The sequence below is a fragment of the Neltuma alba genome, unplaced genomic scaffold, assembly GCF_004799145.2.
Source record: "Neltuma alba isolate B1F8T4 unplaced genomic scaffold, ASM479914v2 tig00008338_pilon, whole genome shotgun sequence".
NCBI classification, from domain to species: Eukaryota; Viridiplantae; Streptophyta; class Magnoliopsida; order Fabales; family Fabaceae; genus Neltuma; species Neltuma alba.
This window is the reverse complement of record NW_021634994.1, coordinates 7,937-34,682: the sequence shown is the minus strand read 5'-3', so window position 1 is coordinate 34,682 and position 26,746 is coordinate 7,937. Positions and strand designations below refer to the sequence as shown.

The following is a 26,746-nucleotide window of genomic DNA, read 5'->3' as shown; positions in this document are numbered from 1 at the left end:
TATAATATTATTGTTATTGAATTTGGTTTTGATCCTTATACTTGTAATTTCAAATTATTAGTTTTGGTCCTTATAATTTTATAAAGATTTGGTTTGAGTTTAGAATATAGGGACCAAAATCAACTATTTAAAACTATAAAGAATAAAACCAAAATTTAATTAAAATATGAGGACTCACAATGACATCAATTAATATATATATGTGAGCGCTCTCTCAAATTCAATGTATTTTTAATATAATTTGAGAGATTTTAATAGATACATATAAGTTTTACTGATTATATCAATTCTTTTCACGCTTATTTCCTAATCAAATCAACTTTGTGTATGACTAACAAATTGTTAGTTGAAATGGTAAGCATTTTTTTTCTTGTAAAGAGGTGAACACAAGTTCACACTATCATTCCAATAGAGACTAATCCCACCTCTCAAGTTCAAAATGATTTGGAGGTATTGATCTGATCTACGTTAAAAAAAAAAATCATTTGTGTATCCTTCCGCAGACATGAAATGAATTCTTTTTTTATTTGGTAATGAAGAAAATTATTTCAAAATAAAACTTGTTACAAAATTGATCGTAGCTAGGATTTCATTACTATCACACACATATACTACTTCCGGTTTTTAATATAGGGCTTTGTTTAACTTTTATTTTAGTCCAAAATATAATACCCCAATCCACTTTGTCTCTCGTATTTATGTTTTTTTTTTTAAGGTAGTTCTTCTAACAATAATAGTTCTAACCAATACAATTGCTTAGCAAGGATATCTTAGGAAAAACAACACTTATTTATTACAAATAACTAACTTAACTTCTTTCCTTAATTTCCTCATATTAGTCAACTGGCTCTTATAATTAGGACCGGAGATAGTATTACTTAGTTTGAAAGGATTTACTACTTACCATTCATGCCCTAAGATAGATGGATTAGAGCTTGTTTGTTTAAGTTAGAAAACAAGGTGGTTTTAATTAAGCTAAACATACTGGATTTGTTTGTTCCTAAGATGATCGTTTAAGCTTTTCTAAATAATCAACTTAAAAGAATCTTTTCAGTTTATAAATTTTTAACAATAATTACTTTTCAAAAAGGTGATCATTTATATGTCCTTTATCGTTTGAAGATTTAAGCTGATGAACTTTTAAATAATTTGAAAATCACTTTTGCTGAGATTCAAAACAAACATGCCCTAATCTTTACAGCTAGCAAAGAATGGTTTTAGTGTCTAAAATAATATTCCTTCCCGTCCTCATTACAGTGACCAAGCTATAAAACGACAACTCTATATATAAATTGACAAAATGCGTTAAAATTAGTTAATATTTTTAAAATTTCAAAATTTCTGTAAATAAAATCTTATCAATTAAAGAACGTTGCTTAGTTAATTAGAAAATGCCAAAGCAAAATGAGTTTAGTCAAAAAAAATTTATATTTCAGACAACGAATCTTGAATAATAAAGACCACACACAAATAAAAACAAGATGTTTTAATTCAACGGAAACTTTACGTTCACCCGCTCATGAGCTTGACCCCCCGTCAAAATGTTTATCATGAGACAAATATTATACACAGCGTATTATATATTATTTTGGTTATATTAGATATATATATATATATATATAAAATGTGTGGTTAATAAAGTTGACAGGATATTTTGAGAGAAAGGCAGAGAGAAGAACATGTGGTGTGTGGGAGGAAGAAGGGCCGTGTGTGATAATATAGCTAGGAAAAGTAAGCATCAAGCACTTTGGAATGCCAACGACAGCTCCATATATATATATATATATATACACACACACACACACAACACACACACACACACACACACATATACAGAGAGAGAGAGAGAGAGGAGAGAAGTATGTATCTCATCATCTCATGTGTAACTTGCTAGGGTTTTGACATTCTTTCATGTCCCTTTCATCCTTCGACTATGACCCTTCCTTCATTTGTCTCCCTCATCCTAAAGTGCTCCTTTATAATCATTTTCCTCTAATATACATTCATACACATGTATACATACAAATACAAATACATATATACGTGTACATACATACATACATATATATAGACTTTTCTCGGCCTTCATTGCCAAATCACTCTCTCTTTCCTTTTCTCAACATACATACGAGTTTTTCTTGAGCACTCTGATTAATTAATTATTAATTTAACCTTTTTTATACGTGCCCACTATATATATATATATATATATATATATATATATATTGCATATGCATGATCTCCCATCCAAACATTGTAGTATTATCAACACACAAGAATTCTCTCTACAGCACTATATGCAGATTTATCAAAAGTAAGAATTAGGGAAAATAACAAAAAAAGACTACCAAAATAGAAAAATTGTACACAGGGATCGATTTACAAAAATTGTTGTCAAAACTTATACTACTGTTGTCATGAGTCTTTATTTACAATTATTCTATTTTGGCGGTTTTTTTTGCCATTTTTCCTAAGAATTATAAGAAACTAAGTATTTACTGCAATTTAATTGACCAGCAAATTGTATCTATGTATGTATATCGCTTTGGATTTGCATTTAAAAAATAGGAAGTTCTTTTTCGCTTTTTAAGAAAAGTTATAGCTTCTACCTTAAAAGCAACATACAGATGGTCATTTTCTAATATATACATATGTGTATGTCTGTGTGAACACATTAAACTTTATTAGGCTTCCTGTATCTTTTTTAATAAATTCTTTTACTTCTTCACATGTTTTATAAAAGATTTGTTATTAAAAAAATTAGTGCAATTGAAAATAAATTTTAAAGCATTATCTCTTCTGCGTTGCATGGGAAAAAATATACCTAAATAAAGTCAGCAACTTCAAATTATGTAATGTCTTTGTGAAAAATTCCTTACTCCTATTTTCCCCCGTGTAAATTTTTCTCAATATTGTAATCACTAGAAAAGTTTTAGATTATTTTTTATTTCAACAAATAATTCATGTTTTTACTAAAAATCTATATATTTTATTTTTGATAATTATATTCATATATAAATTTATATTTATATTACAAACTCAAAAAGTCCATTTTTTATTTTTAACCTAAACATTATTTAATTGATTAACATGATTATATAAGGCGTGCAGGAAAAAAAAATTTTATATAAAATATCCACTTTTTAGACCGATTGATGAAACACTCCGTTTTTTTTTTTAAAAAAAAAGAGAGTAGTTTTTAAGACTGATTGTACAACCGGCTTTAAAAAATTATGTTACTTTTTAAACCAGCCTTATGTAAATCGATTTTAAGTTTGATCTAAAAGATTTTTTTTTTTTTTTTGCTATCAACAATTTTTGCTGTCAATGAAATTCAAACATAAGTACATGCTGCATACAAATATTATCAAACCAAATAATCACTTCACGCAAATGAATGCAAATTACACATAAGCCATATGATTAATTATATAATTATAACTACAATAAAAATGTTTTCTAACAATATTAGAATTAGGATTATAGTATGGCCGTGCATTAAAAGCATTGAAAATTCTGATGCCATGGAAGCCCCGAAATGCATAATTATAGTGGGAACAACAATTTATTGGAGCCCTATCAATCTATCATCGCAACAAGAAAATTTATTGCGGCCTATTTATTTGATGAACACATTCTGTTATAAATATTTTGCCTCGTAACTGTCTATGCCCACTGTCGGGCTTTCTGTGTGGTTGTATTTTTTTAATGTGCAGAGGAGGAAGAATCACGACCATTGACACATTGAAATTTGAAAATTTAAACCAAGAAAATTAAATAGGAGTATTTTATTTGTGTAAACTCATTTTTTTTATATCATCACTTTGAATTCAAAACTAATTTTTATTAGGTTAAGAGTGTTAAGATTAAAGGTAAAATCCTTCTAATAATTATGCTTTTTGAAATTCAAATTTGTATTTTCCTACTTATATGGATAAGACTGTTTACCATTTCAACCAAACAGTTTGTTGGTTACTTTAAACTAAAGAATTATTAGCGCATTTAAAATTTATTATGAAATATTATAGAATAAAAAATTTAACTCAATGTTTATATGACATGCATTTTGTCCTCATCAGATTCTTCAAATAATTTTATAATTTATCATTTTAAGTTATTATTTTTTGTCTATAAAAAAACTGTGAAACCATTTAATTGATAAAAAGTAACGGAGGTTAGAGGCTTAAGCTGGCAACGACAGGTGTCCTATTTCCCCATCCCAATCAATGGTCTGCTATCAATCCGTCAATTCAGGACCTAAATTTTTTTTAATACTCCTCGGGTCCTAAATGTAAGACCTTTATACTAGTGTGTATAAGGGTCTTACATTTAGGACCGGAGGAGTATATATATGTATGTATGTATACGGAACATATAATTTAAAAATTTTGCAAAATTATATATACATAAACTGGTTGCGGGGGTGTTTGGAAATATATAAAAATATTTTTAAAAAGTATTTTTTTCTAAAATAAAATAAATTTTTCTGTATATTTACTTTGCATATGATAAAAATATTTTTAAGACGATGGTTTGGTTTCTATCCAAATTTTTTTTTTTACTCACAGTCAAATTTTGCTAAATGTCTGAAAATTTTTGTACTTTATGCGATAGTGATGATTTTTTTTTTTTTGAGCTGAGATAGTGATGATTTAATCCCGCAATCTTGAATCATTCAAGATTAATATATCTTTTAAGGATAAAATATCGAAAGAGTCGGCACCCTTAATCCTATTACATCCAATAGGACATTTACTGACATATTAAATCAAAACACTGAATTATTTAAATTGATTAATTACCATTAGTCTCGTACCTTATTTTGCTACAAGCCTGGCTATAACACAATACCGTCATGTAAGGGTTAAAAAGTGTGGTAATTATAAGACAAAAATAGGGCAGAACATTTGGATATATTAGGAAAAATAGGAAAAAAAAAGGTTAAAATTGCTTTCATATTACTGCTTCATTTATTTAATATAAAATATACTTAATTAGTTTTAGTAAATTAAGAAAACTAATTAAATTAATTATTTGTTAAAAATATATGTTATTTTTTTAAAATACTCCCTTAAATTATTTGCATTAAAATTATCTTTTGTTGTAAACTCCTTGATATGTACAATTGCAATAAATAAAAATTGTTTGAAAAAAGGTTGAGGTCTTATATTTATAATTAAAATTCAACTTTTAACTAATTTTATACTAAATATTGGAAGTAATATTCCATGTCGAGAAATAGAGATATAAAACATATGCGATCTTTTTTAGCAAAAAATATAGCATATGTATAAAACATATGCTATCGGCAACATGCATCTTCTAATGTAAGTAACTAAAAAATCATTTCATTTATACAAACTTCTTTTTCAAATATATAATTTTATTTTTTAAAAATATAAGATCTAAACTTTTAAATAGTTAAAAGGATTGAGTTGTAATAAGTAAGAATTCAAAAACTGAGTTACAACCGCATTAAAATTATAGGACTGTGTTGTATTGAGTTAGACTTCAAGTCTTAAATAACAAGTCAGTCAAAATCATTATAAGGACTAAAAGATTAAATTTTTAAATTAATAATTAGCCAATACTATCATCTTCTTTTCAAATATACATAGTTCTTTTTGGGGGAAAAAACATAGTTGCTCATAATCAACAATAAGTTATCCTAATTTTAAGTCTGATCAATCTGACGTCAATATGTTTGCATGTATGTGTTTAAATTGTATAAAATAAAATATAAAAAAGTTACACATTGCTTCGCTAGTGGTAGCTAGCTGCAAGGATTATATGCATGCATCGTAGGATTGCCAAGGAAGGAAAAGCTATAACATATATAGCTATAAGCAAGAGGTCAATTTCATCAAGGCACGCTATAGAACGACACATATGCATATTTATACTGTTCATATAAATAATGTACAGGATTAATATAATATACACACACATCATTTTACTAGTGGGTCTAATCATAATGCCTCGGAATGAACTATCTATATCTTATCACAAGTTCAAAAGCTTCAAACTCAAATTTATATCTTTCTTCTAATTCCTACCTCCTAACCAATTTTATTGCAACACGTCACCAACATAATGCAGTTATATATCCTCTTCAAGAATCAATGTATTTATTTACTTTTGTTTTTGTTATCATACTCACACATTTTTAGGAATTACATTATATATATCCCAATTAATTAATTGCAATTGAGTTGAGTCGAATTCTATATATATGTGTGTGTGTGTGTGTGTCTAGGTGACTCCATAATGCTTTCTGTAATAATTTTCTCTATAATAATATTCCAACTCGAATAAATCTTACTTGAAATAAAAAAGGGGGCGGAATTACTTCAATTATTAATCTATTGTTATTGATAGCTAATAATGATTTGGGTTTAATTACTTACTTATTGCTACATCATTGCTATCTCATTCTTTATGAACCATGGATTATTATGCCTGTCTAATTAGTAGATTTTTTGGAATATGACCTTAACACGTGTTAGCATGAAACTCATAATAATGTTCCAAATTCGAACCTTTTTTTCGTGTTTCTTTATATCTTAAAATACGTATATATGATACTATTATGTATAATTATAGCAACTATAGAATGTTATGATTATCAATCAAATGCATTACTAATAAATGGCAATTACAAAAACTATAAATTTTAGTAATAAACAATATTTGTTGCACTCCACTTGTGATAAAACATTTCAATTTTATGAACAACGATTAAATTAATAACATTTTGAATATTAAAAAATCAGTGAAGCAATTTATATGACTTCCAAATCTCTCTTTTTATATGCATATCAATGACTACTTGCTTTATTAGCAGAAATTGATGTTTATATCTTATAAATTTGAAATGTGTAAAAAAATCTTATAAATTTGATAAATAAATAAAAACAGGTCTATCCAATGATTGAGAACTCAAATATTTTAATTTGATAGGTTCAAAAATTCAAAAATATATAGAGCAAAAGCATGCAATCATTTTTATGATTATCCCTCATCCAGGAAACTCAGCTTGTTTTTTGGGGGACAAGACAAAAAGGAAAAAAAAGAGTTTTGCATATGATTTCACAAATTCCTGACATCTCAACAATCATATGAATAAGTTCAATGAATGTGTCACTCTTACGCAAATCTTCATCATGAATCTCATGTTCTAATTAATTTTCTCCACCAGCAAAATATTCACACACGACATTTCAAATCCCAGCCACACTACAAGTTCGTATAATCTTCTGTGGATCAGCCCATGGATTCATGAACAACTACTTTGGCTTCAACTCATAGAATTAGAATTTCTGCAGATTTAATATTACTATTTAATAGTACCAACTTGCAATAAATTTTTTGCGCGCTTGTTATTTATTTTTCAAAGCGGGCTAGAAGGCAATGTGATCATAAAGCACTCACGGGCATGACGAAATAATATTATTGGCAAAAGAGAAGAACCTGCGGAAAAACATAAAGAAAATCAATAATATTTAATTGGGATTTTTGAGAAAAATAATATAAAAATGAGGGAGATAGGAGTTGAATTGGGCGCCATTTAAACGCAATTATCATTATCATATTGATATAAAGCGACCCAAGGCTAAGACCATTTCTAGCAGATGTGTTGGAGGTGAGTGTCTATAAGGACAGAGCATTATCATAACGTTCTCTGATAATTAAATATAATTCCATTTTTGTTTCTACGGAAGACTCTTGTGCCTCTATCTTTCTCTCTCTTTGTTCGTCTCTGTGAAGAAGTGCATTAGAATCACATTTTTGAATTTTGCTTTTTCAATCTTGAGCTGCTGGGCGACTGTGTTTGTGGGTTGGTCTCAAATTCTCAGCTTTCTTGGGTTTCTCTGATTTTGAATCGAATTAGGTTGGAGTTTTGTGCTTCCAATTGACTTACTCTACCTTGCTGAATTCTTACCACTGCGTTGTTGATGGTAAGACTCATAAATATGAATTTCTTCGCATGGGCTTTTTGCCGGCCTTTTCTGTTTGGGAGTGAGAAATTAGAGGCTCAGAAGAGAAAGGGGAGAGAATGATTGAAGTGTAGAAAGTTCTTTGGAAGGCATGTTTTTTGAGGGCGCTTTTCTGGATTACGCTGGAAAATTAGCTTAACCCTGTTCAAGCTATGTAATAGTACGAATTCTGGGGAAAAAGGATTTTATTTTCTTTTCTATAAGTGGCTTTTAATCCCAGTTCTGAAAATTCAAAGTATTGTACTTTTTATCACTTAAATGGAGTATTTTCCTCTTTTCTTAGAGTTGGTTTGCTGGTCCATCCTTGTTTCCAATTTATCGTGCTTCTATTGGTTGGATTGATTTAAAACCTCCAACCTACGGATCGCTTCATCTATGAGTGCGAGAAAAATATAAAAGAATGCAAATATTCCTTCGCGTTTCTGCAATTGTTGCTTGTTTATATTTATTTAGCGATCCTTTACTCACAATTTTTGGTCTTTGCTGGGTCTTCTTTCTTGAAATTTATGATCTAAAAAGTTTAACTTGAAGCCACTTTACCTTGAGGAAGTTCTCATTCTGGGTTTCGTTGAGATCATGTTTCTCGCCATTGATACCGGGTTTTTGTTTCCGAGTGTAATGGGGTGCACGGGGAATTCTTTCCCGAGCCTTTTGATTTTCTTAGCTTGATGGGAACTTTTGATACCTTTTCTCTTGTAATCACAATAAAACTCTGACACAGACAACACCTGTCATGTCTCATGCTTTCCTTGTGATATAGTTGCTTTTAGATGTATTTCTTTCTCAAGCTCAAGTCTCTACTTGTGAATTTTTTGCGCAGAGCTTACTAGAACTTTGACCCGACCAGTCAGCCATAAGGGCGAGGGACAAGGTTAGTTTGATTAATCTTTGGTGCTTATCTTCAATCAAGGGTTAGCTTTATGAAACTTTCCACTTAAAGAAAAGTGGACAAAGAAGAGAGAATTATTAATGCGAATTGCTGATTAAAATATGTGTATATTTTAAAATAGTATGGAGAGTTCTAGCACCAATTATCTGTAATGTTGCTTGTGAGTAACCTACTGCCACATCTTTGCTGGTTGACATTTCGTTTGTCTATGGCTTTCTTACTGTTCATCACTCAGCTTTCTTGCAAGAATTCCCTACACTCTTCGAACTTTAATAAGATAAAGCATCATCTTGGTCACTGGAATATATTCATAAGAGCATTATCCCCTGTACTCTGTTCATACGGTTGTGCTTTCAGATTCTAGAAACTAACCCATAAAAATATTGTATATACTGGAACAGAAGGTTCTTGGAGGTGTTTCACTTTGTTTTAATTGTATCAGCAGGTGCAGTAAGCATTCGGACATGGGTTGCCTTCTGTCAACTCCAAAGGATGCTGGTGGAAATAGAAGAAGGCCGGGGAGTATTGGAGAGGTTTCAGTTTATGTTCCTGGTCTAAGAATTCCTAAACCCGTTGATTTTGCCCAGTCACTTGGTGATTCTTTGTCCAAGAATATAGTTGAGCGTCTATCTGCCCTCAGAACTCGTATAGTTGTAATGGCTGGTCAAGAAGGTCCTACAATTACGCGGACAAAAAGAAAAAGTGCCACCCAACATGGTTAGTTTTAACAAAAGAAATGAAATCATTCCATGGTAAATATGTTGCTCAAATTTATTGATGTATCACAAGATTCTTCCTTCAGGTGGTTCAACGTTGTCTGATCTTCAGCAGGCTCTTGAGGACTACCTGCCTGTTCTTTTGGGATTAGTTAAAGATGGTAAAACCTCAGTTACTCCTTTTGTATTGATGTATGCTCTTTCTAAGACAAGTCCTAATCATTTTTGCTGATGGTCATTGGCAGGAAATCACCTACAATATAAAGTACAATTTGTTTGGATTAATCAGGAGGATGAAGCAGAGGTAATTCTGGACTAATAGATAAATGAACGAAATTTATAGTTTGTTTTTGAGGGTCAAGTTTTTCCCCCTTAAGATTGCTGATCTTTTCTATTATTTTTGAATCCTCCTCCCTCTGTTTGTGTGATTGATAATTTGCAGGAAACAGCCATGTCTAATGCTTGGTATGAAGTGTTGTCGGTTTTGCACTTGATGACAACACTATTGTTATCACAGGCTAATTTATTGCTTCTTCCAAGAACATCTTCTGATGGTTATCAGCCGAAAGTATCGGAAGGTGGGAAATACATCAAAATTTTCAGTGCATGTTAACACATTTTTGTATGTTTTTATAGCTCTCTTTGATACCAAACAACCTGAACACATTTTGTTATCAAGACACCGTGAGTGGAACATGTGCCTGCTTATCCCCATAAATCTCATATGGCTTTCCTTTCAGTTTAAAATTTTATCATCTGATCATGTAAATCTTTTATGAATCTTCAGAGCGTAGGTCACGATTGAATGTCTAAACTAAACCAAATTCTCTCAATTCCATGGCAAAGAAATGAGCAAAGAATGTCTCTTCTTGCATCTTTCATGGTAGCTGAACACATTTGGCGGTCACTGTATTTCTCTCATCATTAGCCACTGCTACCTAGATACCCTGAGTGCGCTGAGCTTTTTACTCCATCTTCTTGACTAGTGATAAGTTTAGGAGGTTGTTTGTACTTCCCTGGTCCAAAAGTAAAGATGCCAGTTGCCCCTTTGTTAAACCTTTGACCTTCATAATGGAATAATCTTTTCTTCCATACAGTCTGGACCCTCTTTTTGACTTTTACTGTCTTGTACTACTATCATGTAGAGTTGAGTTTTTACATTTGTGATATTCAGTATACTTTTTGGTACATGTCAGCACATTCCTCTATCTTTTTATTGCTTTAACAATCCAGAGAAGTTTTGGCACCAAGACCCCTGGTGATAGACACAAAGAAAAATTCTATTAGAAAATGATTCAAGTTCAACAACTCTTCCTAAACTCCTCGGCTCATATTGATAGGGCAAATGGAGATTCAATTACTTCTCTATTTGAACATACTGCTAACGATTAATGTTCTCTTTTGTAATGCATTTTGTCTATTACAAGTAAACATAACACTTGGTTTGAGATTGAAAATTTAACTTTTGGTTCTTGCTGGCAGAAAGTAGACGAGCTTCTGTTGATATCTTCTTAAAGGCAGCTGGATATCTGGATTGTGCTGTCAAACATGTTCTTCCTCAATTGCCTGCAGAGCTCAGGTTGGTACCAATTTATTTGTGCCGAATTGGCTACACAACACTTTGGTAATCTTAACAGCCATCTTTACTATTGTGATTAGTATTAATATTCTGACTTTTGGTTCTGATCTCAGGAGAAACTTACCAGTAGACCTTGCAGAAGGAGTTCTTCGAGCACTTTGTCTCCAAGCATTAGGACAGGTATTAAGAACCAAATTGGAACATGTTTTGCAGACAATTTAGAGCATTAAGAACCAAGCCCTCCTTCCCTCCCTCTCATTAGTAGAATGAAAGTAATGTGAATCTAATATTGTTGTCCTCTTATCACAGTTCATTTTGTTTGATTCGGAAGTCCTGAGGTATTGGATCACAATACTTGTGCGAAAACATTCAACTCAGAAAGCAATTTTTACTTCGTCATGAGAGTCCGATATACTTGTGATTTCTCAATGAAAGTGAAAAGTGAAAAGTGAAAACTATTCTTCAGAGGATTAATTTTGTTACCAGATCTGATAGAGCTTTTAAAAGTAGCTGATATGTTACTTTATCAAGATGATGAATGATATTATATCATATTTATTTTTATTTTTATTTTTGCTATTGTTGATGAACTATTTGGATCAAGGTGCGGTGTCTCCCTTTTAAAAGTCGTGTTTATTCGCACCATGAGATTTTATATATAGGTAACTCACCCATCCGCGGGAAACTTTTCCTTTGTAAATGTTATCAATGTCAAACAGAATACTGAATAATGGGGAATACTGAGTATATAAAATTGCCCCCTCCCTCCTCCTCCCTTCTTTTCCCCAGTCTTAACCCGTAGGTAGGGTAGGACAGTTCAGTCCAGTCCTGATCAGTCCCTATCCTCCGTATATCAATGTTGGGTGTACACTTGTTCATTACTTCTGTAATCTGTTTAGGGTGTTGATATCCAACTTGGAATGGCAATTGATAGTACCAAAGCGACTCTTGCTGTTAAGCGCAGACTTGCATGTGAGATGGTGAAGTATTGGCAGCAGGTACGAATGTCAAGTGCTTATATACAGCATTTACTACATAGTTATGTTCAATCTGAGGCACCTATCAATCATTTGCCCTTTTGGGTTTTGATTTGTATATGGGACTGAAAATTTTCAAACTAATGCTTTAATCTGATCGGTATATCTAGTGTGAACTTTTTTTTTTTTGGGTGAATTAATGTGAACTGTTATTGTAGAGCTTGTTGTGGATCCCTTTGTTTGCTTTCATTTGCTGGATTGGCTGATTTTATTTGCATATAAAATTTCAAATTCTATGATACTCTTCCGATCCCTAATATAAGACCTATTTAACTAATTTGATTAGATTAAGGAAGTTAGTTAATTATAAGAAATATGACATGTTTTTCCTAAAACATCATAATCATCTTTCTTAATATCCTCCCTCCCTCTTCTACTTGAGGGAGTATCTATAGGGGTAATTTAGAAAAAATTGATGAATATGAGAAATAGGTCTTATATTTAGGACCAAAATCAACTTAACAATTAGATCCTATATATAGGACCGGAGGAGTAGTATAAATTTGTTTAAAATTGTATTAATTATTAAACACTTCAAAAGCTGTGAGTTTCATTAAGTCTTCCTGATCACTTTGCCCTGGCTTTGCATTGCATAAGGTTCTTTTACCTGAGTTCTTTTCTGTAGATGCATTTTCTGTTTTCATGAAAGTAATCTCATCCTACTTTTGAGTATTTTGAGTCATTGGGAAAGTGATTGTTTATGTGATAAATACCCAAATTTCTCAAATTGGTGCTTACTATATTTTGGGTTACTGAGTAATTGATGCTTCAGTTATTTAATTTCGCATTTTTCTTTTTTTAGGGGACCTTCCAACTTTTTCCCCTTGATTCTGCTTATTTAACATTCTTCTCTTGATACAAATATTTGTTTATTCTACATTGCTGTATATGTGTTTGTTCTCCAGTACTATAAAATAGATGCATTTAATCAGGATACATTGTCTTGTTTGCTCTATTTATTGTACAGGCTCAAGACAACATCATGAATCTTCCCTTAACTAATGGTTGGGGTGAAAAGCATCGTATGTTTGTGAAATGGAAGTATGTTGAAGCAAAGGTATACATTTTTTTATTTTACTTTTGGGTTGTTTGCATTTTGCGCTTTTTCTGGGCGAACTGGAGCTATGTTCGGTCAAATGGATTTGATTTTAGGGTTATTTCCTTCTTTCTTTTTAATACTGTCGTACAGTATGGTAATATGTGAGTCTTCAGGGTTCAGTAATAAGAGAAAGAGGGAGAAATTTGCTGGTTGATTGATAATCTAGTGTAAATGATAAAAGTGCTGCTGAAATGACAAACTGGATCGAATAGTTGTCTACATCTCGAACTATAAAGACACGAGGTTTAGGGAAACTAGTATATAAATTTTGAAGACTGAGTTATTGGAACTTAGAAGTGGCCAAAATGATGTTTGATTCATTGTACCTTTGTACATAACAAATGTACTTCTGTCTTGTGGCTGAAATCCGATAAAATGTTTTCTTAAGTTGATGCCAATAAACTGGCAGAATAGGGTGTTGAGTCAAGTCATTAGTCGTTACTGTTTTTGCGAAGCAATATATTACATTCTGGGTCTATATGATAAATAAATAATGAATGTCCAACGGTTATTGGATATGAAATATTTGTAAATAAATTAGTGAATATGTTTTCCAGGTCTATGGTATAATTACATTATATTTTAATCTATCAGAATATTAAAGTCTGATGAAAAAGCAGCACAAATATTTGTTTTCATGGTTTGTATCCTGTCTGTTCTTTTCAGGGCTTCTCTGCCCCCCCGCCAAAAAAAAAAAGAAAGTTGCCATAATTCACATGCTAATTTTTTATCCGTTGAGGGCTAATACAGTTTTTTTTTTTTGGTGCTGATGTCAGCATATTTGCTTTCATTAAGTAGGCAGCAGCTTTCTGCTTTGTTAATGTGTACAACTAAAAGACTAATTGGTTTTTATATCTTGAAGACTCTGACCATAATTTTGGTTCTCTGTTTTTATAAGTGTTCTTTCCTTGTGACAAAACTGAAGATAATTTGGACATAAGGCAAATTATCCACATAATAGCAGTGATGTGTGAAAGACAAAATTGTTGTTCTGATTGTTTATGGGAAAATGCTTATTATTGCCATCAACTTTTGGGCTTTGGCGATTAGGCTTCTCAATTTCCAATTTGGTTACTTAAACTGTTCAACTTTGGAAATCATTTCAATGTCTTCTTTTTGCTGTTTTTTGTTAGTCCAGGTTACCTTCAATGCCCCTGTACCACACTCGAACTTCAATTTTTAAACCACCAATTGGCCAAGAAAATTATGTTTGAACAATCCAGTCACCTGTTAATGTCTTGGTGGAAAAGAAAATTTCATACTTAGAAACCATCATGTCAAAAAATTAGCTATTTTTTGTCCGGATGGACAGATTATCTAGTGATCAAAGCTTTATCTGCCAGACCTCCACGTGCAGAGGGGTGGCATAATTAGCTAATTTTCTAACCGAAAATTAATTGAGAATGAGCATGTAAGATGCACTCAACGTAAATAAATGATGTGAAGTTGTTCATATTTTGTTTTTCTTCACCAGGCAGCAGCATATTATTATCATGGTTTGATCCTTGACGAGGGAAACACGGAGAAGTCTCATGGGATGGCTGTAGCTGCTCTACAAGCAGCAGATGAGTACTTCAAAGAAAGTAAGAGGCTGTGTGAGATGTTCAATGCAGCACCTCCATTGTCAAGGTCTCTTCTGTTCAAACGCTACAACACTCTCCCCCATAGTCTAAACTTCCTAAACCAGCAGTTAAATCATGAGTCATGTCTTTTCATATTATTTGGTGGCATCTCTAGTTATTCCGCCCTCTCTGGATTTTAGAAAAGCATTCTGCAAGCATCATTCACATTTGCCATTGTTTTCTTTATGTTCTGAGCTTAGTTCATCTAGGTTCTCACATGACCTTGCTCTTGATTAATTTGCATCTCACGAAGATAATAGTAATAAGACTAGCAGGTCATACACTTTTTTGTACAGCCCGCCTAACTAGAAGTCTTGGTGCAGAAATCCGCCGGTTTGGGGGACCATGAAATATCTCTCCGAGAAAATTCCCAAGGATACTTCAAGCAAGGTTCGAATAAACCGAGATCTATATTCTCATGAGAGGTAAAATTTTCTAAGCTCCATTGCTAAATTGTTGTTTAATGCAACTCCATTATCATGCTTGGTTGACGCATGGAAGCATGATGACCTAATCATAATTGTATCTTGTCAATTTGCGTTACAGAATCATGGAGACAGCACCAACATTGCCTGACTTCGCATTGGCCTTGAAACCAGATGAATATCAGCTTCCTCAGGTGGATCCGTCCTGGCAAGGGGAGACCATAAAAGGGGGACAAACTGGCCCCAACAATCTCAAGGGTGACAGTAGATAAAACCTCAAAAAATTTGCATATTTTAAAGATTCAGAGGTTGCCAACTTAAAGCTTAAGAGGGTGATTTTTCAGTCGTTGTCAATAGAAAAATGAGTTTCTTGGCTTCTCTTTCCCTTGTGCCTTTTTCCTCCCTCCTTAATATATGAAAAATGCCCAAAAAATAGAGCTTTGAGTGGTGTCTATAATATTGATGGTCTGGTTCAGGGAAAAGGGGGTTCCTTGCCAATACCCAAATAATGTTATTGGTATTTATTTCAAAGTAAAGCCGGTCAAATGCTCAATTCGGTAAATCCAAGTTTGCGCGAGTAATTGTGTGGAAAGAAAGTTGACTTGAGCAGGAATGAAGGAATGATTTCATTTGCAAATTCCCATAACTGAAAATTCCCTTTCCCTTCCCTTACCCCCGTTTAAATTCCCACATATCCTATCCGCTTGTAACTTGTTCCCTTTCTATCTTGCTGTTTTGTTTTGCTCTCCTCTTAACTGTCTTGCTTCTTTCTTCTTATTGAACAATGGAAAAGTTTGCTCTGTACCCAAAATTAATATCATGATCAAGATTTTAAAGTAGTTATAACATTTTAATTGTTAGTTTAGTTTCGTCCCCTACTATTATCCAATCATGAGGTCTCATACTCTTCAATTAAGGGTATGTTTCAAACCATAGAAAGAAATGAAAAAAAAACAAAAGAGATGAAATTGGAAATATTTATGATCTCAATTTTCAAAATTCTAAAAATATACTCCCTCCGTTCCTTATTATAAGAGACAAATAACCGAAGTACGTTGATCAAAAAAACAGTTAAAGTTAGTTAAGAACAATTAATGTATAAAAAGTATAATTTTTTTTTCAAAAATGCCCTCATTAATAAGGAGAGAGAGCATGAGAGAGAACAATTAAATTATTAAAAGAAAGAGAAGTGGAAGGGAGAGAGAGTGTGAGTTGGAGATAATAAATATGGGTAAAATAGTAAATCAACACAAAAAAGTAAAGACAACTTGTAAGTGTCTCTTATATATAGGAACATGGCATAAGCATCAAGTGTCTCTTATAATAAGGAACGGAGGGAGTAATAAAAAAGAATATTATTGAGTAACGATAATAAATGCATAATAAATCTTGTACAACTTCCTTTTTTGCTTCCACTCTTTCAAGAGGATCAAATGCGTCGTGTCATTCACATAGAAAGAAAATCATTGGCGTGAAGAGAAGTATTAGTGGATTCATTAAAATTTGAGATCTTAATAATCCTATCCACTGGGAGGCGAAACAAGAAGTTCAAATCAAATGAATGCTAATAGTAATTAAAAAAAAAACAGAAAACAAAATAAAGGCAAGGAAATGCTTCTATGTTAACATATCATTCAGAAAAAGAATGTTTCAATATAAAAACAAGGGATATATTCCAATAGACTGCAACTAAAGGGCAAAATCTATATAAATAAAGAATAAGACAACTCAGGTTATGAAAAATTAAAGTTTCAGTCGGAATTTACAGTTGCTAGCTTTGATGCTTATGAGACTATTAGCAGATAAGCTATCAACCACCAACATGCATTTCCCCAAGATTCTGACCTTCCTCAGCTTCAAGCTCCCAAGTTTGATAGCTACTGGTGCATGTATCTTAAGATCCAATGGAACTCTCCCTGTCTGTTGCTGCTGTTGCAGGGCAGCCATTAATGTGGTTCCTGATTCCACTTGCCCACTTAAGGACACATCAAGCACTGTTCTGTTCCGATGACCTTGGTAGAATATGGGCAGTGACCCCTCACAAAGCTGAGTTTTTGTGAACCATACACTTAGCCTTCCTCCTTTCTCATAGTAAATTCCAATATTCTCGTTGGGGTTGTTTGCTGTGATCTTCACATCAAACTTTGCATCCAGGGTCATGTCCAAGTTCAGCCTCAGATCACCTATCCTTAGGCTTTCGACTGAGTAATTGGGTAGCTTTGGCTTGAAAATAAGGTAAAGGGCTCCTAAAGTTGCTCCCAAGATGATGATGAGAATGAGAAGCAAGCTTAGGGTCCAACAAATGCACTTGCAGAAGCAGCCTCCTCCTCTCTTTGGTGGTGGTATGGACTGTATTACTGGAGGCATCAGTGGTGCTTTTGGCGGCCGCGGCGCTTCTGCATTCACCGGAGTTGCTGTGTGGATCGTCTTCTGATGATAAGCCATGAATGAGTGCTCTTCTGTGTCAAGCTATTGTATATATGATTATGGGATGACAAAGCAGTGAGGTGCAAGGTTTTGCTACCTTATTCCATCTACTTATTTGGCAATTTTATTGTGAATATACTATCGCTGGGAGGTGAGCTTCCTTACCTAATATTACAAGATAAGGAGCCAACAAGCAAATAGTATAAAACTGGTAGTTCATCCAAAAGCATAACGGTCGTTGAGTGAATACAAAAAGAACGAGGAAGTTTCTGTTCTTTTGGGTTCAAGCATCGTACGCTGTAAATTATGTTTTTTCTTAAATTAAAAACAAGAGCCTCTTTTTGTATCAAATCAGTGGAAATTTGGCTATCACCCGAAACTCCGGTTTGACCAGGCAACGACTGAAGGAGAAAAAGAAAACTGGAGTGCCACGTGGTATTGGTATCAGTTTTAGTTTAATTACACTTGGTTTTTGATGGGCCCTTATCTGATGGGCCAGGTCATGTGAAGTGTGTGAGGTACTTGTGTGTTGTCGTTGTTTGCTTTATTTTCATTTTTGTGGGTGCGGTGGCATCTCAGGAGGTTCAACGGAAGCTAAGCAGTTGTTGAGTTTGTCAGGGAGAGTTTATAAATATGAAACCTTTTTTTTTTTTAACCATATGAAACCATGTACAATAATGATGCATCTGACAAATCAAATAATGAACTACTTTGACTAATTGATACGATAATATTTCGCTAATCGCTTATAAATTGAATTGATGGAACATTACCAATCTCTTGTATGTGCATACAACACTTGAGCATAATAGTAGTAACAATAATAATATCATCACATAAATACAAAATTTTCCTAACATTTTCCCGAAACTTTAATACAAAAGGAAAATAAACATGCTCCAATACAGTGAAAAAATTGCTGTTTTTCCAATGGAACTTTTGAAATTTCGGTTAGGGCTCCACTCCAAACGCACGTACAATTTGGACATGGATGTGGTCAACTAAAACGAGACTAGTAAACATAACCATTATCTTCATTTCTTGACCATAACATAGAGAGCAACACGATTGCTGCGATAATCAGGATGCCATAGAGTTTGATCCACACGCCCGATTTCAAAATTTTTCATTGCTGCTTCAATGAAGTACTCAAGAATGGCATCTGAAATCATATTCATTATTCACAAGTCAATATCATGTTTCAAATAATGGATTGGGGTAAAAGGAGAAAAAGAAGAAGATATTTCACCGTTTCGTAGTTCCCCAGCCAAGAATATGGTTGTTTTGGGTCCAGAGAGCTGTCCAAGAGTCACTAGCAAATCTACAACAGCATTCTCACTATATACCACATCAGATCCTAGCACTGAAAAGAAAAAATTAAAAATGGAATCTGGAAAAGTGAATCACATGATTACGAAAACCTTATGAATCACTATATACCACATCAGATCCTAGCAAATCTGCATTTTTCATCATAAGTCCACTTTTAGAAAGGCGTATTGCTTCAGCATACGAAAACCTTATGATGCCCAACAAAAAATTTCGCATGGAAACATTAAAGTTTACATTTGAATGGTATTATAAGCTAATACTAATCTCCGCAAAATAGTGAATATTTAGCAAAAATACTATGATTAGAACCTTTGATAATAAGTAAATGGCAGTGACAGTTAGGCATGAAAGACACCAATAAATAAAAACGAACCAAACTAAAAATTAGAGATAGAATATAATGATTACAAATCTACAATCAAGAGTGATATGAATGACGTCATTTCTCCAAACTTGCTGCAGCCAATAGTTAGATCTTGTCTATTCCTTGTTAGGATGAAATGGCTAAGGGTTATTACCATAATCAGGTGCGGGTTCAGTGAGCTCTAGGTCAGGATCTTCGCCCCATATGAGTTCTGTCGCTGTTGCTGTGCCCCGCACATCCACATGTTTAATGTTAGTTTCAATGTTCTTTCTAAGAAGCCTCAGCCTATCAGGCAAATCAGTAAGAATGACTTGACCACCCAGAAGAGCTGCAATGAAACTGAGGAAGAGAAAATAAGAACAATGAACTACAGACTTTGAGAAAGGAGAAGGAAAACACATCTTTTAGTTGCTGGTCAAATAACCAGGACATTAATGTGGAAGTTCAAAGCTCTAGCATCGAAAAAAATTGCTTGCATTCAAGAATTTATATTCCCATTTAGCTTTGCCCCTTGAATTTTCTACCATACATCATGAATTGGTTTTTAAAAGTACCAACTTCTTGCAGGTTAGTCCTTCCAAATTTTGCTGATGGACATCTCCCAAGGGTATGGCATGGGATTCTCTTGGACAGCACATGACTTCATGTTAGACAGAAGAGTGATGAATCAAATTTGTTCACTTTTGGATTGTTTAGATTAAGGAAAAGGACTCTAAACTTCCATGTACCCTTTCTAAAACAGAAATCTTTGCTTAATCAAACCTTAACAGATGATGTATACATTGATATGTCAGCTGGATCAATCAATGGCAACAAAATTTTGATGGAAGCTATATGACATTGGTGGAATGACTAACTAGGAATGAGTTAGATATGTTGTAGAACTAATCTGCGCATTCCAAAATATTAGAGGACTAAAAAGCTAAGCAGGTCTACAAATTGGGGGCTGAACTCTTAGTTTATTTCATCCCTTTTAATATAGAAATTGTTTAGAGGTCTTAAAAGTTTCGTTGAAAACATTAGAGCAATATGCCCAAATTGATCCACATATCGTTGACTGGCTGAGATAGGGGAGTTTATATGTTCTTACCCAACCAAACCGCAACCGGATCCCAATTCAACAATCTTCTTGCCTTGAAGAACAAGCCTCCCTGAGTCAACAGAATGTTCTAGAAACTTCCCCAATACAACTCCACTGTCCCACATCACCGATCCAGTCACTCCAGGTGCACTCTTAAATAAAAAGTTTAAAAAGCCTTAACTGTGAACTGAAGTATCAGAATTGTTATTGGCGATTAGAAAATTTACATTTCATGCTTGAAACTAATCATCTGTGCTCGTGAGACATAGTGATTGAAGCAAAAGCTGTTCATACATGTCTCAATCATGATATACGGTTGATTCTTATCATTAGGAAAACTGCTGACATAAACACAGCTTAATTTCGAATAAGACATAGTTAGTACTTCACCGATACCATTTTTCTTCCTTTCTTCCCCCTCTGGATTTGAATTTCCTTATTTTTTTTTCCTTTGCAAATAAAGAAAGTAGCAATTTCACTCTACTCATTGCCCAACTAAAGTAAGTGGGAATCACTGACCTAATCTTTAAACCCAACATTTTCCATTTACTGACAGGTCTAATATGTTCAGAGGTATCCTGAATTAGTCTGCCAATACATCATAACGGTTCTGGCCATTAAAAAAAAAAAAAAAAAAAAACCATCATAACTGTTAGGCAGCTGAAAGTAGGAATATGCACACAATTCAACTAGCAGCTCGTTTAATCGTTAATGCAGCTATGACAATGAATTACGACTTCAAGAAGTGCAAATAGATAGAACCATGTAACCTGCCCAGTGATTTTACGCTATATGAACATTAGCACCCCCCCCCCCAAAAAAAAAAAAGGAGAGGGAGAGAGATCACAACAAAAGCATCAGCCATAGGGCCACAAGCTCCTGGTATTGAAAACAACATAGGAGCACCATTTCAATCGCCCGACTACCTGAATTCAATTTCTTAAATTATGTGACCATTCTATCAACTAAAATGTCAAACTTGCATTGTGATGTGGTTGCTAGCTTAGTATAGAAAAAGGAAGATTAAGGATTGCATACCAAGGAAGAAGGGGATTGAAGAATGGAGAGAGAGTGGCCGCAGGAGTCGAGACGGAGGTTCAGAGAAGATTGGGAGACGAACGCGTTGGGTTTGGAAAGAGTAGGCTGTTGGATTGCCCAGAGAAGCATGATCTCTTCCGCAGCAGATTCCTCCCCTTCAGCCAGCAATCTCACCTTCCCACCGTACGAACCCAAATTTGCCATTACCGCCTCCTCCTCTTCCCCTACTACTTCACATCCCTCCGATTTTACCTCATCACTAGTCATCTTGCTGCTTGCTCGTCCCCGGCCTTGCCCTCCCACTACGAATGTTTTTACGTTCGGCAAAATTCTCCTAAAATTTGATATTTACAAATTTGTCCATGAGGTGACTAAAAATCGATCGCCTTGGCACAAAAAAAAAAAAAAAAGAAGCTAAAAATCGATGTCAAAAAAACCTAACTTGTAAATATGTTAGTATTAAATAAATCTTGATGACTTATTTGTTTTTAATTTTGTTATCTAGGCCTGTATGTAATTTTTCCTAATTTTTAATATTAAGTATTTTTTTTAATCCTAAATTTTTTATTATTAATTTGATTTTACCCTTCATGCTCCAGGCATATATGCATGGATCCTTCCGCAATTAAAAAGGAAAGCTCCACTCTTTGAAGAAAGTTTCGGCCAAGAACCGAAATATCCTAATAACATTGGATCACTGAACTCACAAGAGAATTTGATTTTAATGAAATTACCCGCTCTTGTGCTGTTAACCTGTCATTTATGAGACTCGCGCAACAAAATGACAATCAACTTAAGAATTAAAGAATTCCATGGCAAGTTTCGCACAAAAGATTGTTTTACCATAGGAAAACAATTCCCAAGGCTGCTTCAAACTCTTGTATGTTATATACAAAGTGTGAGTCGTGGAACATTTTACATACAAGAAGAGGTTTAAAAAAAAAAAAAAAAGAGCTTAAGCTATTTGTCTGAAAATCTTGAAACACATCATTCTTGAGAGAACTGAGTGAACCCTCAGCAAAAAAGGGGCAAGACAGAGAGATATACATGGTGAGATGTTTCAGTTTCAGTTGGTTTCATGATCATGGCATCTGGTTAGGCGAATTTCGAAGCCGTTCACTAAGCGAGCAGAGGGAAAGAAGGACATCCTATCTTCCTTCTCTTGTGTCCATCTGTTCAAAACATCTGAATACATCAGCTAATTATTCAATCATTCAGAATTCAAACATTTCTGAGTAGAGATGGAGAGACAAGGCTATACCTATATGTAGTTACAAAGTAATGGAGAAAAAGGGCAATTTGAAGACGAGCCAGCTCCACTCCAGGACAGAATCTAGCACCTCCTCCAAAGGGTGCATAGAATGGACTGCTCCTCCAGTTCCTCTTTTCCTTCATAGAAACCATAGGAGTCAGAAAAAAGAAAACTAATGAAAATGAAGGTATATACGAAACTGAACATGTTTTCTTGTACGTTGCAGAGCCTAAGGGATTACTATATTGATGTATTTGATCGGGCAGCTTGAACCCACCAATGGAGTATGTGGACTAACCTCATTTCCAGGGTCCATCCATCTCCATGGATTGAAGTCTGAAGCTCCTCTGTACACATTCTCATCCAAATGAACTGCTGAGAGAAATGGAACCACAAAGCATCCCTTTGGTATCACAAAATCTATACAAAAACAAGATAAAATGTTATATGCTAAGAAGCGTATAGATTGAAAGCCACAGAAAATAAGTCAAATGTGTAGTCACTAGATGAAGTAGATTTGTGTCTGATTCAAGGGAAATAGAATAGTTGTCTGTCTTATTTTATAACTTTCACATATTTATTTAATATGAGTGGTGTGATAATATCGATCCATCACAAGTATAATTCATCAGATAGGTTGTATTGTATACCTTGGTAGTTAATCTCTTCTTTTGCTTCTCTCAGTAACCAAATGGCAATACCCCCAAGTCTCAATGTTTCATCAATCACCTGTCAGTGGAAGATAGCATGAGATTTTATAACACAACATTTAAGAGATGAAGCATCTCACCAAACTTAACTAATTTTGAAAACCAGTACAGAATCAAATACTTACACATTGAGTGAATGGCATTGCTTTATAATCTTGCCAGTTAAGCATTTCTCCTCCTCCTGAGTTACTCCTCACAGATTCTTGCTCATCCTATTCAAGATACCAACTTATAAGAACAATGAAATAGAAAAAATTATTACCCCAATTACTTGAAGTCAAGGAAAATAGTTCTAAACTAACTAGTTCTCATACGGGTTAGAACTTAGAAGTACCAATATCTGTTTCAAGGCTTTAGGGCAATGAGTGAGGAAATAGACTGCGAAAAGCATTGTTTTCGTGGTAGTCTCATTCCCTGCAAATAGAAGATTGATGATGAAGTCTGCAATTGCATCATCCGGTAAGCTTTCTTCCTCCAGCAGTCTTCCAAGCACACCATTACCTCCTGCTGCAGGACCTTGCTGCCTGTGTAATTCTATGGTCTTGTTTATCTTGCCTATAATTTTCTCCCTTGCCTGATAAAAGCCTAAGAATGTCACTTCAACACAGTTTGACCACTGATAATCCCAAATAGATCATAGTAACTTTTAAATCGTAAACTGCCAGGGGAAAAATTTCACTGACATCTAAGTTTCCCTCATTCAATAACTTCTCTATCCTACTTCAAAATGCAAGCAGAACTGCATATATAACTTAAAGAATTAAGCTGATGGTACCTTCATAGCAGTGTGGTATGTAAAGCCTGGCATGTTGACGGGAAAAGATAAACACCCATCAACAAAGTCAGAAAACAGTTGAGCCATTTCATTGACTTGAGATTCACTCGACACTCCTAATAATTGATTAACCATTAAATTTATGGCCACCTGCAGCGAATTGTACGGAGATTAATTGATCTGATTCATATGCACTGCATGCTGGTTATACCTAAGATTGTACACGTGTACATCAAGAACTGTGAGAACTTGCCTTCCTGCAAACGTCTTGGAGGAGGATGACTTGATTGTTCTTGAAATTGCCTAGAGTTCGAAGCATGACCTTCTGAATATCATTCAAGAAATGGAACTTTAGCTTCTCTAAGCGCATCATGTTGGAGGCAATCCCATGCAGCTTCCTTTGCTGTTCTCCTTGCACTGTGATCACACCATTTTTACCAACCAAATCTCTGAATGATTTTGGGTAACTCGACTGAAATAATTTCCCTTCGTTTTGCATCACAAAGCGGTTGAAGCTAGGATCTGCTGACACCACGGCCCATTTCCCAAATAGGCTGCAAGAAAATATCCCACCATACCTATGCCAAAGGATCAATTTTTCATCAAACACTGGTTTTCACAAAAAATCTGAGTCTTTTGACAGAGACTTACAGGCTTCCACGGTTTGTTTCTAATAAATATGATTGTTCTACGATCTAAATCAAGTAAATTCAAAAGAATGATTTTGTTCAAATTGTTGTTCATCAACCCTGCTAATGAAACATCACCTCATGCAAATTGAGACAAACATCATCGAATAAAGCGCGCATTTACAACTTTTTCACTGAAACCTCTTCATATGTTACAATATAATGTTCTTTTCTTGCAAAGGAAGTAAGTACCTGTGAACCATTTCTTCAACAAATTGAGGAGGATGAGAACTTGCAACTGCATTGTACCAATTGATGCTGTCACCGATCAAAGGCCAGCCTCTTCTTCCCGGAGGCAACCGCCGTGTTTTTTTCTCTGCCTCCTTCAACTTCGATTGTATTAGTTTTGTAACAGCCAGAGTGATCAAAAGCGCCATAAATGTAACTAGCCATAGCTCTGGATGATTTTCTGTCATTCTTTTCAGAAACAAAAGGAGGGACAATAGGTAATCACAGATCCACCTGTTGCCAGAAGCAAATTTATTGTAGATAATGAGACAAACATGATCATTGATAACCAATTGTTCAATGGGAACATAGATTAAATAATACAAGAGAAGGAAGAGAAAACAATATGAAAAGGAAGGTTTGATATCTGGTTATGCGAGGTTGACTTTGTGAAGATCTGATAGTGCCACGTCAACTTATTTGTTTTCTACGAACAAATCGTTCACAGAATCTATTATTTAAAGCAAGTTTGGATGTAGAAAGAATCATACCAATCAATATATTATAAGCCAGAAAAAATTGATTAACAAGTTGGAACGCCATTAGAAGCTCGAGCTCAAAAATGGCTAATCATTCGTGTCCATTTCTAATATGCATTTCAACAAACATGTAAAATTCGTAAAAATATAACTAACACTTTCTTCTTTTCTCAACGAACAACCCTTACAATATAGCATCGATGAGTAATAATCAGAACCAGTTATGTTTTCTATGAAAACTACAGCAAAAAAAATCAGAAAGTGCAGCTAAGCAACAATCATTATAACAAAGTCACTGACCAGAAAGCATGGCATTTCCTTGTGATTCTGCAGATAAAGTAATATAGACACTATGCGTACAAACACAGACAAAGAATCTGAGTCTGCTGGATCATACTCTGCAATCTCAGCTAAATTTGGAGGGGGGGGGGGGGAGAGAGAGAGACAAAGAAAAAGAAGAAGAGCTGCAAAATTTATAGTCTGAAAATAAGGGACTGTAGAAGGTCCAAAAAAGAGCTTTTGGGAAGGTGCATTAATAGTTTCCGGTGGCACAAAATGAGGAGCATATTGATCGTCCACTAGCAGAGATGGTCGTCAATAAAAAAAAGATAGCTTCAAGTTTGACTTTTCCTCTTTACGCCAGGCAGCTCATTTTATAGCTTCATTTATAAACAATATGTTAACTGATTTGCCGATGAAGTTTTTTTTAAATAGAAAATTCTAGATTTTTTATTCTATTTACAAGTCACTCTCAAATATTTTATCAAAATCAGAAAAACATTAAAACTCATTAATTATGCTTTAAAATTTAATAATTTTTCAATTTTACTTTTATTTAATATACGTTATATCTCATGAAAACAAAATCTACGTAATAATAAATTAAGAATAAAATTATGCGTTCGTTTAACAATTATATCTAACTAGCCTTTGACACCACTTGAGACCTATTATAAAACCTAAATCAGGTGTATTCCTGCACTGTAGTCACATTTAAATTTGTCTGT

At 33.9% G+C, this 26,746-nt stretch overlaps 4 protein-coding genes across 5 annotated transcripts; 1 reads left to right on the top strand and 3 right to left on the bottom strand.

The window, feature by feature from the left end:
* The first annotated feature begins 7,690 nt into the window (after positions 1-7,690).
* LOC114753969 (uncharacterized) lies at positions 7,691-16,212 on the top strand. Of its 2 annotated transcripts, none has more exons than XM_028942681.1 (13): positions 7,691-7,958; positions 8,818-8,868; positions 9,332-9,603; positions 9,689-9,763; positions 9,848-9,906; positions 10,045-10,180; positions 11,085-11,181; positions 11,295-11,361; positions 12,081-12,179; positions 13,186-13,275; positions 14,792-14,946; positions 15,263-15,364; positions 15,486-16,212. In XM_028942681.1, exons 3-13 carry the CDS (start codon positions 9,351-9,353, stop codon positions 15,634-15,636), a joined length of 1,284 nt encoding a protein of 427 aa, XP_028798514.1. In that variant the 5' UTR covers positions 7,691-7,958; positions 8,818-8,868; positions 9,332-9,350; the 3' UTR covers positions 15,637-16,212. The 2 variants fall into 2 exon arrangements, with proteins under 2 accessions (XP_028798514.1, XP_028798515.1); XM_028942682.1 differs by having other exon boundaries at positions 9,329-9,603.
* A 675-nt stretch (positions 16,213-16,887) lies between these two features.
* LOC114753967 (NDR1/HIN1-like protein 6) lies at positions 16,888-17,733 on the bottom strand. Its single transcript, XM_028942679.1, has one exon. It carries the CDS (start codon positions 17,729-17,731, stop codon positions 17,108-17,110), a length of 624 nt encoding a protein of 207 aa, XP_028798512.1. The 5' UTR covers positions 17,732-17,733; the 3' UTR covers positions 16,888-17,107.
* An 827-nt stretch (positions 17,734-18,560) lies between these two features.
* On the bottom strand, positions 18,561-21,932 carry LOC114753971 (protein N-lysine methyltransferase METTL21A). The gene is made up of 5 exons (XM_028942683.1): positions 21,607-21,932; positions 20,578-20,720; positions 19,642-19,826; positions 19,041-19,154; positions 18,561-18,953 (listed from the first exon to the last, which is right to left on the bottom strand). The coding sequence occupies exons 1-5, from the start codon at positions 21,871-21,873 to the stop codon at positions 18,826-18,828; spliced, it is 837 nt and encodes a 278-aa protein (XP_028798516.1). The 5' UTR covers positions 21,874-21,932; the 3' UTR covers positions 18,561-18,825.
* Positions 21,933-22,518: 586 nt separating this feature from the next.
* LOC114753968 (abietadienol/abietadienal oxidase-like) lies at positions 22,519-25,409 on the bottom strand. The gene is made up of 9 exons (XM_028942680.1): positions 25,225-25,409; positions 24,597-24,921; positions 24,344-24,493; positions 23,903-24,142; positions 23,694-23,780; positions 23,509-23,587; positions 23,157-23,278; positions 22,868-22,995; positions 22,519-22,778 (listed from the first exon to the last, which is right to left on the bottom strand). Exons 1-9 carry the CDS (start codon positions 25,407-25,409, stop codon positions 22,673-22,675), a joined length of 1,422 nt encoding a protein of 473 aa, XP_028798513.1. The 3' UTR covers positions 22,519-22,672.
* Positions 25,410-26,746: the final 1,337 nt, after the last annotated feature.